Source organism: Siniperca chuatsi, linkage group LG2 (assembly GCF_020085105.1).
Source record: "Siniperca chuatsi isolate FFG_IHB_CAS linkage group LG2, ASM2008510v1, whole genome shotgun sequence".
Lineage (NCBI taxonomy): Eukaryota > Metazoa > Chordata > Actinopteri > Centrarchiformes > Sinipercidae > Siniperca > Siniperca chuatsi.
Window position 1 is genome coordinate 26,922,973 of NC_058043.1, and position 17,949 is coordinate 26,940,921.

The 17,949-nt window shown below is 43.5% G+C and overlaps 1 protein-coding gene across 4 annotated transcripts in view; it reads right to left on the reverse strand.

Moving 5' to 3' along the window:
- Positions 1-17,949, reverse strand: part of sema3fb (sema domain, immunoglobulin domain (Ig), short basic domain, secreted, (semaphorin) 3Fb) — a 62,183-nt gene that overhangs the window by 16,264 nt on the left and 27,970 nt on the right. For 2 of the 4 annotated variants that reach the window (XM_044170181.1, XM_044170171.1), the window contains exons 3-10: positions 9,453-9,613; positions 9,028-9,090; positions 8,399-8,518; positions 7,011-7,100; positions 5,210-5,303; positions 2,112-2,231; positions 1,712-1,851; positions 392-506 (exon numbers count right to left, since the gene is read on the reverse strand). In XM_044170181.1, the coding sequence (XP_044026116.1) occupies positions 392-506; positions 1,712-1,851; positions 2,112-2,231; positions 5,210-5,303; positions 7,011-7,100; positions 8,399-8,518; positions 9,028-9,090; positions 9,453-9,613 (903 nt within the window). The remainder of the gene's footprint in view (positions 1-391; positions 507-1,711; positions 1,852-2,111; positions 2,232-5,209; positions 5,304-7,010; positions 7,101-8,398; positions 8,519-9,027; positions 9,091-9,452; positions 9,614-17,949) is intronic. The other 2 variants (XM_044170197.1, XM_044170191.1) reach the window with 1 other exon arrangement.

The following is a 17,949-nucleotide window of genomic DNA, read 5'->3' on the forward strand; positions in this document are numbered from 1 at the left end:
TATTTTTGGGTTTCGGACTGATGGTCAGATAAAACAAGCAATTTGAAGATGTCACCTTGGGTGCTGGGAAATAATAATGGGCATTTTTGTTTGACTATTTTCTGACATTTTATAGACCAAATGATTACTCAATTAATAGAGACCATAATCTGCAGATTAATCAACAATAAAAATGATTGTTAGTTGCAGCCCTAGATGTGTAAAAATGTAATCTGGCAAAAGAGCAGTGAAGAAAAAATCAGAGGAAAAGACATCACTAGTCTGAGAGCATGTTTTATTGACAAGGAAGTCTATACAACACCCCCACCCACACCAAGTAACCTACAGATTTCCACTTCAACTGAAAATAGTGAAAGGAACCACAGCATAATCTCATGGTCTTGGTACTCACGAAGCTCATCAAAGTGCGTCTCCATGCCGTCGGCCCCTGGCACCGAGCAGATGAGCCTGGCCTTCAGGAAGGTGCTCCACTTGTTGACCAGACAGCAGTGGCCTCCATCATCATTCTGTATATGAGAGGGTGGAGACACAGAACAGTTTTTCCATCACTCGCTCAAACTCACATCCTCCTCTGCTCCTCTGTCTTCCTACTGAAAACAAACCCAGGTGGAGCCACCCACACACACGCTATATAGTACATGTTGGTTTGCAAAGCCAGGAAGCTGGGGGGGGGGGGATGGTAAACACTGTCTCCTCCTATTTAGACTCTTCCATCTGTGGTGGAGCGAGGCCAGAATCTATCCCAGTAAGAAAGAGCTGAGACCAGTATGTGCTTTAGAGTCCTCCTCCATAGTCAGCATCTTTAGAGAATGTCTCACTTCGATGAGGAAGAATATATATTTTAATATTTCATTTTAAAGGGTGGTTGTAGGCTTCACATTCTTCGTGCACTTCTGATGAATCCCATTCTTGGAGCTGAAATGTTTTCATAATTTCCAGTGTAATTACAGTATACGACTGAGTGTATTTTTGGTGATGTGCAGGGTGCGCAGAATGGCAGAAAGAGTATCCAGATGTGTGGCGAAGTAAGAATGACAGGACCGGGTCTCTGGAGGCCGTGGCAGAGCCCACTGAGATGGGGATGAGTGTTTGTGTGCCGGGTCAGCGGCTGACCCCCTAAAATAAATACAACGGTGAACAGCTGAGGCGACGAGCACACGTACGCCACATTTTCTCACTTATACCCGTGCTCATACACCCGCTGTAATGCTCACACATGCACGCAAACCTATAAGGGAACACATACACTCACACTCTCACTGTGTAAACACTATAAGGTGCCATATAAGCAGATATGTCAGAGACATTTGTTGTTATTTGTTTTTGTTGCTCAGCTCACAGGCTTTTGTGGAGGAAGTCTAGTTTAACTGAGAAGGACGCTAAAAGAGAGTTTTTTTTTTTAAAGGCAGTGAGTCGTTCGCTGCCTTCAAGTGTTTTAAGACTACCAGGGAGAAGAGGTCAGAAGATCACGGGTTCAGAGGTCAGAGGGCAATCTCACAGACAGAGGGATGCATTGTAGACAGGAAGGTTAAAGACACACGTGGATTCCAGCACATCAGCGTTGGCCAAATACTAGTTCTGCGCCCATAAACATTCAATCACAGTGGGTGACTCGCCTCAGGAGACTCCAGCCTGTTTTTCATATCAGTGCGGGTTTTCTTTTCATTATGTTTACACCCCAAAACAAACACGCCTCTCACTGTGTACACACCAGGCAGATGCGTCCTATACGGGACTGGGTCACAGGACTCTGGCCCATCTCAGAGGACTTCTCCCGGAAGAAGAAATACAGCTTGTCGTCATTTCTCTCCGCGCTGTCGGGGATGAGGTGTACGTGGATAAAAGTGGGGTCTGTGGGGAGAAGAGGTGGTGAGTTGTTTAGGCGGAGGATGAATTTGGGAAAACATCTGGTTGAAATGTTTTATAAACTGTCTGCATTTCCTGTTTATCACCTGTTGAGGGATTCTAAACATATGCAAACAGCAGAATCTTTTCAATTCAGCTATACATTTGGAACCCTGTTTGGATTGTATATTGAAAAATCCTGCTGGAAGGCTGCACAAGCTGGATGAAACTGTACATATCATTTAAAGGCTAAATAGGACAGTTACCGTTTAACCATCTGGAGTTGTACTGATCTGTTCGCATGGCGGTCTTTGTCCCCAAAGTACGGAAAATGGCAGAGTCTGTTCCCATAAAGTCAACATAGACCCCAGCATACAGTTCACCATCTGAGAAAGAGAGAAAACAGTTCAGTTTAGTGAAATTCCTTGACTCTGACATTATTCCAGCTCCACCCTTGGCACAAAACACCAAGGCTTTTATTTCAAAATGTACATTTAGAACCCAACATCTCCGAACTCTTTATTCCACAATACAGAAGCTCAGCATAACAAAGTCTTCATCTACACATTTGTCTTCATTTAGACACAAAGTGCATACATTGATGGTACTGTAAATAAAGATACAAGTGAACAATCCTCGAAAGACTGCAAAGCAGGATAATACTTTATTTCATGAGTCTCATAGTTTCTTAATATTTCCTAGAAAGGAACTGATAATTTAACTGTAATTTGTTAGGAAGGATTCTGGAAAGGACTATATCATTTGTTAATAATTACAAGGAAAATGGAAACAGCATTCAACTGACTATTCGCTAAGCCCTGTCCCCCTTAGTTGCTGTTGCTATGCCTGTCAAGCTTTACATTCTTGGCACATGATGCAGTTTACATTGAAAACGAGGGCAGATTTACCAATAGCTATTCACAGTAATTTTGGAAACAATTACTCTTTGATTTCACACAGAAGTAAACAAAAGCAGGCTTCTTATGACAAAGCCGCTATCATTATTCTAAACGCTGATATAATAGCATCTTGGCTCGCACATGATGGATGTTCAAGTCCTAAACATGTAATTTTTCTAACATAACCTGTAATAATGTAGTTAGCTAATGACATGCCCCTTGCCTTTGGAAATAACGCTAGTCACTACTATAGGTAGTAAGCTTGTTAGCCGGACATGGTAACGTTTGCAACTTACATTAGAGCAGATAAACACACTGTTTAATCCCTTATACTTAATCCCCTTAATTCCAATTAATTAACTTAATTAACTTCTTTTACTAAAGTTAGTCAAAGGTTTTACCAACGTTTTAGTCAGTGCACAGTAGGTGAACTGAACAAAAATTAAAAATGTGTGTTTTAGTGTAGTAAAGTGCAGACAAGAATAATATTTAACAAATGTAAACAATTAAGTTTCCAATAATGCAATAGTGCTTGGGTTAAAATGGATCTCTATTAGTTACTACAGTCATTAAGATTTTAGCATTTCTTTCAAGGAACTTTCGGTGGAAAGTAACTGCTTGTAAACCCATCCCAACTATCAAACCTCTATAACATTTTCTGATTCTTTTTCTTCTCTTCTTAAAAGCGAAATAAATGTCTGGGCATTTACTATATTCCTATGTTCCTTGTACTTAGTATCAAGTATCACTAAGAAATTACGGGACACGTGAAATAAAGCGTTACTGAAAACAACGCTGAAACTTCCTGAAACAGCCTTCACGCACTCCATAAAGTATGAACACATCCATGTGTGCAGACTGACAAATGCATACAACAGCCTTGTTAAGCCACAGGAAGGCAAGGTGTTGGTATCCAGCTGCTGTAAGGGCCCCACTGGAGAGCAGGTGTGACTGTCAGAGATGGAGTAAGAAGACAGCAGGAGGTGGAGCAGAGGAAACAAGAAACACTGTCCTACCACCATTATATTCAATGTCATGGTCCTCGGCAGAGCTATATGGAGATTGATGATACATCATTAAATTGTCCACGGATGATGGGATGTCTAATGTGGTGGAGAGCTGAACAGTCAGTGGTCAGTGGTAAATCTGTTGTTGTGGTACAGGGTTCTTAATCCTTATCAACAATAACTACAGTGACCCTTGTATGATGCTAACTGGTGGAAGTGGGAGGTAAATCCATCTTGGATGACAGTACTGGTTCCATACTGGTCAGCTGGCACTGTGCTAATGTGGGAAAGCAGTGCCAGTGATTTACACCCGCTGTCTCACCCCACAGAGAGAAGATCGCCTTTCACTGGTGGCAACTGTGTGGTCTGGACCTGACTAAGTGACCTTGGGCAAAGGAACAGAGGACAGTGCCTTCATGAATGCCACAAGAGATGATATTACTATAACAGGATGGATAGATAGTGAATAAAAGTGGGAATCCTTACTCTTGTATAGTAGATGACCTAATTTATTTTTTGATATTTTGGTCCAATGACATTGTACCTACATTATGACACATACATACAAATGGGTGGCAAATTAAAGGAAAAACCAACATAAGTGTCTTAGTAAGGTGTTCGACCACCATAAGTCTCCAGAACAGCTTCAATGCTCTTTGGCATTGATTCTCCAACTGGACCTCTACTGGAGGGATGAACACCATTCTTCCAAAAAATATTCCCTCATTTAATGTTTTGATAATGGTGTTGGTGAGTGCTGTCTAACATGATGATCCAGAATCTCCCATAGGTGTTCCATTGGGTTAAGATCTGGTAACTGCAAAGGCAGTAGCATGTGATCCACATCATTTTCATACCCATCACTCCATTCAGTGACCTCTTGTTCCCTTAATGGAAGAGTCTGCATTCGTTATGTTTCTCCACTCATTTATTCAGGTTTTCCCTTTAATTTGTCACCCATCTGTAAATATGATTGTTTGACCATTACAACACATGCAAATACTCAGGCTCCATGGGAAGTAAAACTGTATGAGCAAATGGTGATACAAGCCCTGAAAAGTTTCCCCAACAAGTCCAAGCCACTAATTCCCAAGTGAGGGATTCACATATTAATAGGCACATATTATTGTGCCCATCTCCCCCCTAACAAGGAAAAATTCCTTGGATCTAATGATTAGGCTGATTAGACTAAGCAGCTCACTGTGGGAAACAGGAAACAGAATGGAAAGGACACTTGGCCTCAACTTCTTGACTTCTTCAATGGCAGACAATAAATATTTTCTGTTAAGAAAGTTTGCCAAAAATATAAATTGTGAGCAGAGAGAAGGCCATATAAAGAAACAGGAGATAAAAGATGAAGAATCCATATGGGATGACAGTGCCATTGCCATGAAGACCGCTGGGCCTGACTGTACTCGTGCCTACGCCCTCATGTGACCAAACCAAGATGATACTCACTGATCAAAGCTGACACGCTGTTGAGCTTCGGGTCGTAGGAGCACTTTCCCTTCCCAGATTCCACTTTGCCCGGCTCCAAATGGAAGATTTCTTCCTGAAACGGAAAAAGCATATGGAGATGGCAATAAATTCAGCACTCTTCATCTTGTCACCGTGATTCCCTTGTGTAGGGAAAATGAGGCACGCTTGTGCTCCCTTTGACTCCTGTGGGACCTATACAGCCTGATGGGGGATGAAGTGTTAGAATAATGAGCGTGGATTCATACAGAAAAATACATGCCGAGAAAGCAAGGAATTTCTAATCCATCTCTATGCCACTCTACTGCGGAAAACAATGTGTCGTGGGCTGCTTCTCTTGGCATAATAAGCTGCATGCCAAATATCTCTCAGCTTCTTGGTGCCTATGGCTGTGCAGGCCTACTGCTGACACCTGTAATCCAGCACAGTGAAAACAAACCTAGGATGGAGGCTGGATGACTGATGCTCACTGCTCGTGGCATCCCTGCACGCAAGCACTGAAAGGTGATTGGCAGGAATTGGAGTTTGAAAGTGGGAGAAAATGAATCAGTGGCATGCAATGGCATGTCCTTTAGCCCCGCCTCACAGACCAGAGCATGTCTAATACCCATTTTTCTCTTCCAACGGGTACAGAGATGGAGACATCTCTGTCATTGTCCATCAGCACTAAATCAGGGGAGTGAATATGGCACTGTGCCAAACTCACTTAATTGGATCATACACGCACCCTTGTGCAATTCCCTACTCATCTTTGATTACAATCACCACTCGTGCAAATAAGAAGGTGCTGGCAGCTCACTGCCAGCCATGCCAGATGTTGATGTGCAAAAAAAGGTCACAAACATTTATGTGTACCAGAGGAAAACTGTGCCCTGAACATGTTTTTACAACCCTGCTGTAAAATATGACTCTTCAGAAAAGTTGCAACATATTTAAAAAAAATAATCTGACTATAAAAAAACTTTTCAAAGTGTCCCCCTTCACCTAAAGCCCTTATGTCCTTCAAACATCCCTTTCTGTGTTTCAAAGTGCTTGTAGAGCTCAAACAGTGGAGACGTGTTCAAGTATGTGGCCCTTTTAATTCCTTTGCTGCACAGATAGTTGGCTACAGATGGCTGGTGTTTGCTCTGGGCTAACAGAGCCTGCTGTGGGAGTGGGTCAGATGCTGACTAGTCCTGCCGCCTCTGTGGGAGATACTGCACCACATTCCTACAGAAGGTGGAGGGCTCAGTGAGGTGAAGGACTGATGGGTGGGACATCCTGCAGTCTCAGATAAGCGGGATGAATGACTTAGGTATCTGTTGTTCACGGAATATATGCTAAATAAAAATTAATATGCCATGCATTGAACAGCAGTGAAAGCCTGTTTAATTAAATTTGTGCCTAGCAAAAGTCAACAGAATTTTTTAGCAGCCTGAGAAACCATTTCCACTTGATAACCCATCTCTCATGCAAAATATGACATTTAGCACAAATGCACAAAAAGGACAATGACAGATATGAAAGGGTGCTCAGACAATGAGGCTTACACAAAGAAAATATGAGTGAAACACGGGAAAAACAAAATGACATGAAATTAAATACGATTCCATGTTACACAAAACCTTAAGGTTGTGCATGGACTGGAAAAGATGCATGCAAAATGTTACGGAGATAAACGAATGATGGTGAAGTTAAAGATGGTATTGGCAAAATGTGCACAAAGAGAGGGGGAGCATGCTGCTGGTGACCACGAGCCCAGGCAGTATGCAAGGCTGCGGTGCAGACAGGGCCCACGTCGCACCTTTAGTCCAAGTGTCTCGTGCACCGCGCTGGGTTCAGCTGCGCGGCTAGCCCTTCCTCTGGCCTGGGCCATCTGCAGATACATGGACGTCTAAAACAAGAGACAGCAACACAGTCTGGATGTTACGCCACTGATGAGGAAGGATCAAAGGCCTTCCTGACCTATATTTGCATCGCTTGAATCTGTCCTGACTTAAAGACATGATGGGAAACTCCCCAAACCAATCCTACTGAACTTAATATAATGTAAGTGCATGAGGAAAATATATATGTGAGTGTGCAAGATTGTGCAGGGAATGTGTGTAGCTTTATTTGACCAGATGGTGGAAAAGGCAACAATAATAGTTTTCTATCCTGTGGTTGAATCAATAAAGGCTCTCACAGTATGCTACATACATCCCCCTCAAAGCTGCTGCCAAAGCAAAACATTTGGCTATTACAGTTTACTACTGTAAGGAGAACTTAAGAATATACCCTACATTGGTGTGATCAAAAGACAAAAATCTGCCTGAATGTTGAATTATTAATGACAAAAAAAGTTTCCTCATGTATGTAAGGATATGTGTGTGCATGCATCTGTGTGGAGTATATCATTTCATGTTTTTGCAATCATAGTTAACTACCCAGCCCAGCTGAGAAAGGTGCTCATAGGGGGACAACTCAGACCTGTCTGTTCAATGTGATGGAGAAAAAAACAGCCCTCTCATTAATGGACTACAACTGGAACATTCCGTTGGCACCCCATAATGGGAGCTCCCACTTCCAATTACCCAACGTCTCACGTGGTGGAGGCTGGCGGGTGGCCTGGAAGGATGTATGAAGGGGTGGATGGACAGGTGAGTGATGGAAGCCCTTCGTTAGTAAAGGGTCATGTAGGAACTGGATGCAACAAGGGACTCATGCAAGCTGTGCTTGCCGTTGCAAGTTCTCTGCACCGCACTGTATATCTCGAGGGAGAGTCTGATGGGAAATTTACTTTTTATTTATCCCTTTTTAAAAAGTCCCCATGCCATCATTAGGGAACAAGTGTGATATTTAAAGAAGAGTGAGGTGTTAAAGGGGAGTATGGTAGTGATGCCTGGCTTAGTTTAGGAAATTCAAGAGGTCCCATTAAAAGCTGAGTCTAAACAGAGTAACTTTAACAGCTCACTGGGGATGACAGCTGTGTGCTGGTGAAGCTGTGCTGGCTGCTTTGCCAGACGCAGAGACATGGTACCTCGAGCAAGCTTAACGATGGAGGAAAATCATTGTAAAGGGAAGCTAGCGTGAGGTTGATGGAGAGTAAGAAATAGAAAGAAAACGGAGAGGCCGAGCAATGCCATTCATGATGCAGATGGAGAAAGCTGTTTGCTAAGTTAATGTACCGAGAGATCAGTCTTTAATCCTAACCTGAGGTTTGCGTCCGCGGTTGACAAAGGTACAGACTGGATTGTAAGCTCCTGTCCCACAGATGTACAGCTGAGTCCGGTTCCATGGCTCGATCAGTCGGATGAAGTTTGCACACTCCTCCTGGAGACACAAAGACCAATTGAACTGCAATAAACATCTAAACGAAAAGCTATTCGTAGCCATATTTTACTGGTACACAGCAGATTTACTGAATGCTCAAGCCTGAGTGACTAAAAATAAACCAGTAATACTGTGCTTCTATATATGTTTGGACAATTTATCAAACTATCACCCAGTAGTGTTGTGCTCCCCACCCTGGCCTGGCAGAGAGGAGGATTGTGAGATTGACTGGGCTTCTCGGCTCTAATCCATTCCTGTCTCCTTGGCTAGACAGAAGGGAACCAGCGCTTTTACTGGGCCAAGTCCAAACCCCACAGGTGAGTGCCATTTTTACAGGTTCCGAATCCTCACATTAAAACCAATGTGCACAATGGAGGGAGCTGTATGCTTTTAATGCTATGGATTTGAAAAACTACACATTCTCTTTTTTTAGCCTATCAAGTTGATGGAAATCATCTGAGCTGAACGACCCTGCTGAGGTTATGAGTGCTGTCAACAGGCGTACTTACATTGGCGTCCTTCCCACTCACAAGGCACTCCATCCTTCTTCGTTCGGACACTGGCCAGTGGATCTGCCATTTTAGGACATTTTATAGTTACAATGCAACCTGTTATACATCACTGGCATTTATGAGATTTCTGGGCTACAATTGCAGAGGGGATATCCACCCAGGCTAATATTAGTCCTGTTGGGATTGTCATAACCCAATTACAGTGTTTTAATGACGTGACACCAGAAAAAGTGCATTCCAACAAAAACTAGATGTGAGCTAAACAAAATGGCTGCTGCTGGGGCAATTGAACAGAACATTTTGCCCTGGGGGCTGCTGTTGTAGCGCTGAGGTAAAGGCGCTTGCTACATCCCAGTGTAACAGCCCATTTGAGGGGCCAGAGTTTAGGGTGAGGGGAGGCTGGAGCATGGGAATGGTCTTACGATATGTGGGTCCTTGTTGATATCATGGAGGTCCAGGGACAGGATGTGGTCCTTGCTGCCAACATACATGCGGTCATGGTCCTCATCCATACGCAGGATCCGGTAGTCAGATGTGTTGAGGAGGTAGGCGAAGTGATGAGCAGTACCGGTGGATCTCAGCTCTGCATGGAGACAGAAATGTATCCATTAATGACAGCTGTGGTACACATGCACATTTTCACACACACATGCATGCACAACTGACACATTCCTCATGCCACTCCTGCATACCCGTGTGGAGTTATCTGATGGTTTTCCACCAGCACTGTTGTAACTTAACACCCCACATTAGAGACAAGTGCTACTGAGTGTCTGTCACACTGTGTTGATGGCTTCATACCGCCTGAGTGGATCAGAAGATCTAGAAAGTCTCTCATCATTGGCTGTCTCAGACAAAGTAGTTTGACCGTTAGATATGTTGTTTACTACAAATTCATACCATGTATAAGATAGGTTATGGTGAATATACTGAGTTTAGGTGGGGTTAAACTGCTCCATCCTAAGTTGGACACCACTCTCTGAAGGTCAGAAGAGTGTGCGCCTTTGGTAACACAATGCAGTCAACATGTCCTCTCATGTCGAGAGTAACCCAATCTTCCTACAGCTCTGTGTTGGAGTGTTTGTTTGATATGTTCTTCTTGGTTCAGCAAGGCAGGGCAGAGAGGCCATTGCTAAGACAGAAAAGGCCCCGTGCCACACCATAGACAAACACACTCCTCCACAATCTATAGGGGAGAGGCATTAGAGGGTGGCACTCACATATTGTTGAACAAACAGAGAGGTTTCACTCAAACAGCAGGAAAGTCCCGTTTCACTGTTTAGCTTTATTCTACAACCAACAGACCACAGAAAGCTGAAAAAGGGAACCGCACTTTGAGGTTACTCCGAGTTCTTTTGTGTTGATTTAGCAGGCAAAAATGTGGTGAAGGGAAACCAGAGGATAAACTGTCAAATACAGTTAGCTTTGTTTGACTGTTTACAAATGATCAGAGCAGAGGTGTGCCAGTGTATAAGAAAAGGAAGGAAGTGTGAGATATAGGCAACATGGGGTATCACACCTTAAAAGCAACACCCTAGACTTATAAAAATAAGAATCACCTGATATATAACCACATATTTTTTGCACGCTCTGTATGTGCAGTGACATTTGGAGTTACTGAGAAACATTCCTGTGAGGTTGTTAGGTGGTTCTGCGGAAGAGGTCTGGACACCAAAGCATGCAAAGCCATCAACATGTCCACCATTGGGCCTTAAAATAAACACCATCTAGAGACCTTTTTAAACAGACTCCCTCTGGAATCTGATATTACCAGTCTTTCCAGCCAGATCTAAATTTAACACAGGGTTACGTCAATAAGCAAAGATTAATAGCATTAGATTTGCTATATTTGTACAGTTTGATTTAATAACTGTGCGCACCAAAGGTATGTTTACAGGTCAGCAGAGTGATTGACAGCTGTCAGAGCCCACAGCAGAGGAGCTGCAACATGTGGTCGGACCCTGTGATTATTTGTGTTGGAGACTTAAGTTGAATGATGAGTCCCCATACACTAGCTGTGTTCGTGTGTGTGCGGATAGAGTGAAACACATCGGCTAAGAACACATTAGAACACACACACACACACACTCCGTAGGCCAGTCGAAGCCCTTCCTGAAGCAGGTTGTCAGCAACTCCTCAATGTGTGTTTGCTGTCAGAGAGTAGCTGGATGGGACCATCTGTCAGCTGAAGAGGGACTGTGAATAGTGCATAGTAACAACACCCTATAGAGAGCCACACATTAAGAAACAAACACATATGTAATCTTATCTCATAAACATATGATAATGCACAGAAAGTCTGGTCTGAATGTACTCCACAACATTTCCAAAGTCTACGTCATAGCAAAAACATGGCCCACTGTAATGAACTCTGATGGAATATCTTTCCTCACACCTTATCCTCCATATCTAATTGTAATGTAGACTACATCACAGAGAGCTATGCCTGTTATTTGATGATGTTGTTGTTGTAGAAATCAAACCCTGCAGAAAACCTTGGTCTTCTATTATGAAAGAATGAATCAGAGCTGAAGTATCTTTAACAATTTAAGACTTTCTAAGGCTCTATAGGAGTAATGCTGCACAGGATTTACATATGGAGCTAATGCTAAATGCCATTGGCCTTCTGACACCATAAGAATGCAAATGTTGAAACCCTCTCACCACAAGTTAAAAAAAGCAAAAAAAAAGGTGTGCTGTCATTCTAGCTATTAGGCATCATTCCCTATTCTGTCAGCCTTTCTCAGCTCAGTCCCAAAGTCAACCATCGCCTCAGGCGGGGGCACATGGCATTGTGCTCCTATGAAATGTTGATCGAGGATGTACAATGGCAGCAGACTGAGCTCGGCTGTTACACTGCTCCGGAGGTCAGGCCGCCTGTGGAAACAAGCCCAGCAGGTCCCCGGACTGAAACTGGTGCCAGGCAAACACCCAGTCACAATCCGCTTGGAAAAGACATACAGAGAGACTGTGCTGCTATGTGCCAGATCAAGACTGATGCCGCAGAGTGGCTCTTGTGGCGCCGACATTGAAAAGATAAAGAGGAATTTGTAGGGTTGTGGTAAAGTATGTGGTAATTCTCAGAAGGTAGCAGAAGCATATTTTTGCTATATTACTAACACAATTAAAGAGCTGGCACTAAGCTAAGTTTCTAATGACCAAAACAAGTCTACTGTTTCTCCTGCAACACACAGCTACATACTAACAGTGGGAGATTACAATTTCGAACAGGAAAGGCTCAGAGAGCCTGAGCTACTGTGCTCTTTGTCAGGCACATTAGAGCATGACAGCATTTTCTGCATACACAGACTTATCCTGGAGATTTAGAGGCTGGGAGCAGTGTACAAGTGTGTCTATTAGAGCCAGATAAACTCTTGAAGTAGCCCATTACTGCGTGTACGGTTTAGGTTCTCTCTGGGGGGTCTACAAACACACAGCGGGCGCTTTGTTTCGGGAACGCACAGCTTCCCCCTGTGGAATGGCAATGGCTCTATTAGAGGTGAAAGTAAGCCGGTGAAGGAACCCGATCCTTGCACTCAATGTCTCTCCCTTTACTTATTCACTTACTTTTTTTTATGCTAGTATGCTTGCACTTGCACGCAAATAAGAAGAGGTCAGTTTGTGAGACCTCTCTCTTTTTCTTTCTCATTTTCAATTGTTCTCAGTGCAGGCGTGGCAGTAGACAGAAAGTTAAGTGATCACACAGGAGTGAGACCTCTCAGTCCACTCTCTTCAGTCTGCTGAACACAGACAATCCTCGCCTCTCTCCCAGCATCTCAAGGTGATGCTGGCTGACACAGCCCACTGCCGGTTCCCACAACTCAACACTCTGCTCTGGCTGCAACAAAGGTTTCTGCCAGTGTTTGAGAACAGGGAGCTGAGTAAGATGAGTCCTGCACTCATTCTAGTTTAATATCAGCATCAGAGCCAACTTATAAACAACGTAGAGAGCTACAGATGGTCTTTGGCATGTACAGTTGCTTCCAGGAAATACTGATGAGACTCTCTACTCGCTTAAACCCTGTTTATCCTTACACACACCATGCCTAAAGCCTCTCACACAAACACCTTCACTACCAACGCCACCTCAACTGCTCCAACTCCGAGGTTCTGAGGTTACTTTTATTTCTCTGCCTGCATGTACAACAGCAAAATCTCAACAACAAATAGGTCTTCGCATGAGGAAAAAAATGCTGAGCAGGGAAGTCTATCCAGTAGCACTGAAGCAGGGCCAACACTAAAACAAGGAGCCAAATAGTGAAAAAAAGTAAACGGATGGTTTATTTTATTTATTGGCCAGTATATTTTTATTGCATTCATTAGATTTATTTTCTGAGTTTGCTGTGAAGGAGTACCTGTAAATTCTGGCTTGGTAATTGCAACACTGTCTTCCTGTGTGCATATTAACGCCACGCACGCAGGTTTGCAGACTTGTGCGAGCGAGTTTCTTGCCAAACCCTCAGCTGATGCACTGGAGCTGGTCGGTGGTCACTGTAGTACAATACAGTGGTTGTACTGGGAAGTACTGGATGTATCCCACCGTCTGTTTGCAGCCCCTTCCTCACACCAAAATGAGGTATAAAAACATAGGGGAGATACATTGCTCACTGTCAAACTGAGCCAGCCCTCCTCCTCCTGAGAGAATACTTGGCTGCTGACGGTGATCTCCGGGGCTGCAGGCTTGCATGTTATAGCATATCTCTCTATCTTAAATTAATAGCCAACGGGCTGAGTTTACTTTGGAAATATGTCTGGACAGGAAAAGTTACCTGGCATGCGGTGCACTCTCAAGATCACATCTCCAGAAATAAGAAAGCACATTGGTTAATGCTGTTTTATATGAAATGATTTCCCACCATGCTGTCAAGGGAAAGAGGAGACTGGATTTTATGTATCATATTCAGCTGTTAATGCATCCTACTCCGCTGGTAACATCAGAACTTCCTCTCATTAAGGAACGATTACTGCATCCAGCGTGACTTAACAGTACACAGCCCACCCCACTCGTAACTTTCCTGGCAAACTCACAAGAAGCGTCGGGGAAGTGATTGGATCATGGAAAACTCTGGACTGTGTGTTTGAACAAAACATCGAAGAGAGAGAGAGAATTACGAGGGAGTAAACACACATCCTGCCACTTGACAGCACGCTCGCTATACGACACTGATATGGGTGTTCCACCCCACTGCATATTTCTCTGGTTTCAAATTGGGTAAATTAAAAGTGCAGGCCGCTGCCAATGACAGTGCAGAGCATGTTGCTGCTTGAAACCTGCACTACAGTACTCCCTGTAGAGAACTACTGAAAGGTACAGAGGATGGGGGATGGGAAGAGACAAAAGTTTGCGGTCTGTTGCTTCAACATTGAACAGGAAGGGAGCGATGAACAATGTGGAGCGAAGTGTGTAGCAATCACCTGCTCAGTTCACGGGTCTGTGGTTTTCCCTTGTGGAACGCGTGACAGCCACTGCATCAGCCCGTCCCTCTGTCCTGAGATCCCAGCAAGATCACAGTGAGGCACTAAAGCTGGAACACATAAGCTATGCTCTATCCTACTGAAATAATGCTAAATTGAAAAATCTTGTGTTAAATAGGGTTTAATTCAGTCTTCTAAGGTTGTGTAATAAAGCGAGAGAAATACCGCAGTAGCCCCAGGCACATCATAAACAAGCTGCTCTACCTGAGCAGTGTCCTGAGGCAGTTTCCAACCTGTCAGAAAGAGGTGCGTTAGTTCACACGCACCGGAGTGGCAGGAGTGAGAATTAGGGTGTTTAAGAGGGGGCGGGAGAGGTGGCATACTCTCTCACATCAAAGGCAGCACTTGTCAGGAATCCTGGCCAAATATTTTGAATGCTGTCAATGCAGAGGAGGAAAACTCCGGTGAAGACAGTCTTAACACTCTTCAGAAGGCACACTTCATTTCAACAGCAATGATGGAGCTCTGCACAAAATAGCTTTAGAGACGTTTTTTGGAAAATTGCAAGGTTGCCCAGTTGGGTCAACTTTTAACAAGGAGCAGTAATGAGTTGAGACGCCACAGGCGACACTGCCACAGGTTTAAGAGACTTGCTCGACATGACTTGCATTACCTTATGGAAGTCTCAGACTTTCTCGTTAATTTAGTCTTAGTCAGTGAAATAGTTAGGAAGTGTCTGCTGCCCCTGTACCTGTATAAAGGTGCGACTGTTGTCTTGAGCACAGTCTAGGTTGTTTGTTATGTTTGCCAAAAAAAGAAGATGAACCTGAGAATCAAGATGATATCTGCTGTGTGATCACGGAGTACTGTGTCAATCTGTCTTCATCCTACTGTAACATGGCCTTCTAATGTTGTTCAGCAGATGTATGTTTACTTATCTATTGCAAACAAGCGAATCGTTGGGAAAATTACTACTTAGTTCAAGCAAATTTTATTTGGGCATACTGACTTGCTGTGTGGTATTTAACTGTTGGGCGTAAATTAATTTGCACCTTCCTTAAAAGTGTCCTGACAAAGCAGTAAAAAGCAGAAAAAACACAAGCTCTTTGTTCGTACACTTCACAAAATGTGACGATGCGTTTTCAGATGAGTTTTTTGAGTACAGTTTGTTTATTGTAAAAAGTTTTTTAGATTTTAGAGCGAAGTTGGCTTGTATCCAGACGCCTGGATCTGAGAGCGGCTGTGGTTCTCTCTCTTATCTTAATCTAGCAAAGCTTTCTCAGTGATTTCCTGTATCTGCAGGATAAGGAAGTGCCTAATATAGGGGCGATCACTGAGCTCACAATCATGAAGATGGAAATTAAAGAACCCTCTCCTGCATATGGAGTGTGTGGCCACTGGAAGGCTGAACTGGCACCTGCACTGCTATCTTGTTAGCAGAGTCACTTGTAATCAGCCACACTCTGAGCCCACAGCGCCTTCCTTCACTCTCCTTCAACAGCTCCTTTCAACACAACTTGTCTTCATGTCAAACATTTACATGAGTTATTTGGGTTTGTGTAAGCTGCACGCTTCAAAGCCAGTAGAGAAGTGACACAGTTGTTAAAGAATGCCTGTGTGATTACTGGAGAGTGGGTATGAGGTTAGCTGTGCTGCTAAATGAAAAGGAGCGATAACAGCATGTGAACGCAGCAGCTGCTCGCCTCAGCTTAGTCACTCTGTGGGACGGAGGATAATAAAAGCGGTCAGAGGCTCGGCCACTGTGTCACATCAGATAGGACGCGTCATTCAGCAGATAACAAATATGCAAGGGCACAGGATCTAGAGATATGATCTGACCCACTGGTAGTGCCAAAGGGCCTGGCGCACAAAGGAATGGTAATCTTTTGTGATGTGCTATCCTCTGGGTGTGTGTGTGTGTGTGAGTGTGTGTGTGTGTCAGCATCTTGGAGGAGAGACAGGCTCTGCGGCTTGCTGCTAGGAGAGAAAACACAGACATAACAGCATGCCTGTACAAACACCTGCCCCATACAAACAAAGTATCTACACAAGCAACTTTGCTCGCTATCATCTAACTTGGTGAAATTAACCAGGCATGACACCAAGAACGGTATTACAGCACTACTCTGCATTTATTGCAAAACTGAAAACACTGTTTAAATCTCTGTGATCATCATTACTAGTCCTGATTATCTGTCTCAGTTTAAAGAGTAACTTAACACTAAAACTACTTGCACAGTCACTTTATTACATTATTGATCCTGGTCCCTTTTTATAATGTTCATTGCAACATAAGTTTTTTATTTTTCCACAGAAAATCCAGTAATTCTGTTCTCTAGACCCTTGTGAGTGTCAGGGTTCAGAGTTTGTGAATGTTGTGTGCATGTTCAAGCTAAAACAGGGTGTTAAGTTGCTCGTTAAGCAATATAAAATTATTTCATTGTACATTTTGAATGAAAAATATTTATATTTACATTTTAAGTGCAGCCTTTCTCAATGAAGGCAGCATTTCTCAAATTTACTCATTAAACATATTGATCACTTTGAGTGTAGTTACTACCACAAAGGCGGGGGTATGGCAAGCACTTGGTTGGACTGGTTGAAGCATACTGATGCCTTAAGTCAAACACTGCACAGACTCGTTGGCATGGCAGATTGCTGCTGCGACGCTGCTCCTGCCAGCCCTATCTTTCTACATTGAGTTTGCCTTTGTTAATGGCCATTCATTATAGAATGTTTCATTGTCATTATGACTATCAACAGATCATTTTCACTGTCTATTTCTGCTGAGAACCACGCGTGTCACGCAGAAATAATAGGCGGCACGCCGAATCGCTAGTTGACATGCCGCTGCAGCCCACGCTGCTCACGGCAGGCTGTGTGGTGCTGCTCTAACCTGTTAACATGGGCGCCGAAATGAAAAGCAAGAGGTTCCACGACGCACCTGCGCTGCTCAGGTAGGCGGGGTGGCCCAGGCGTTGGGATTTGAAACTAAAAAACGTTTTCCTGTTTAGACTTTCCAAAGACTCCCTCTTCAAGGTTTTCGGCTTTGTTGTCTGGTTTAACCATCATTATGGTGACAAACTGTGCTTTTTTTTGTCTACTCAAAGGCTGTAATTTGTCAGTCATACTGGAAACATGATCACATGTTTATCATAATCTGTCTGACACGGCATCAAATTATGATTGTAATTTAGAATAGAAGGGATTTGACTCCCTGCTGGGCTTTACCAGCTGTTAAACCACAATAAAGTGAAGCTACTTGGCTATTCATGGCATGCTGTTTGTATTCTGTTGCTGTGAGCTCCCTCACTAGGGAAAAGATGTGACCCTCTCTTGTCTCAACACATGTTGAATGTGATCCGTCATAATACGCACTAAAAGCGATCCCATATCACACATCATTAACCACCACTCCTGACCTCACAATATCCAGAGCTTGCGCCATGATGCACTGTGAGACGTGACACCGTACTGTTTACCAACGTTGCCACCTCGTTACCA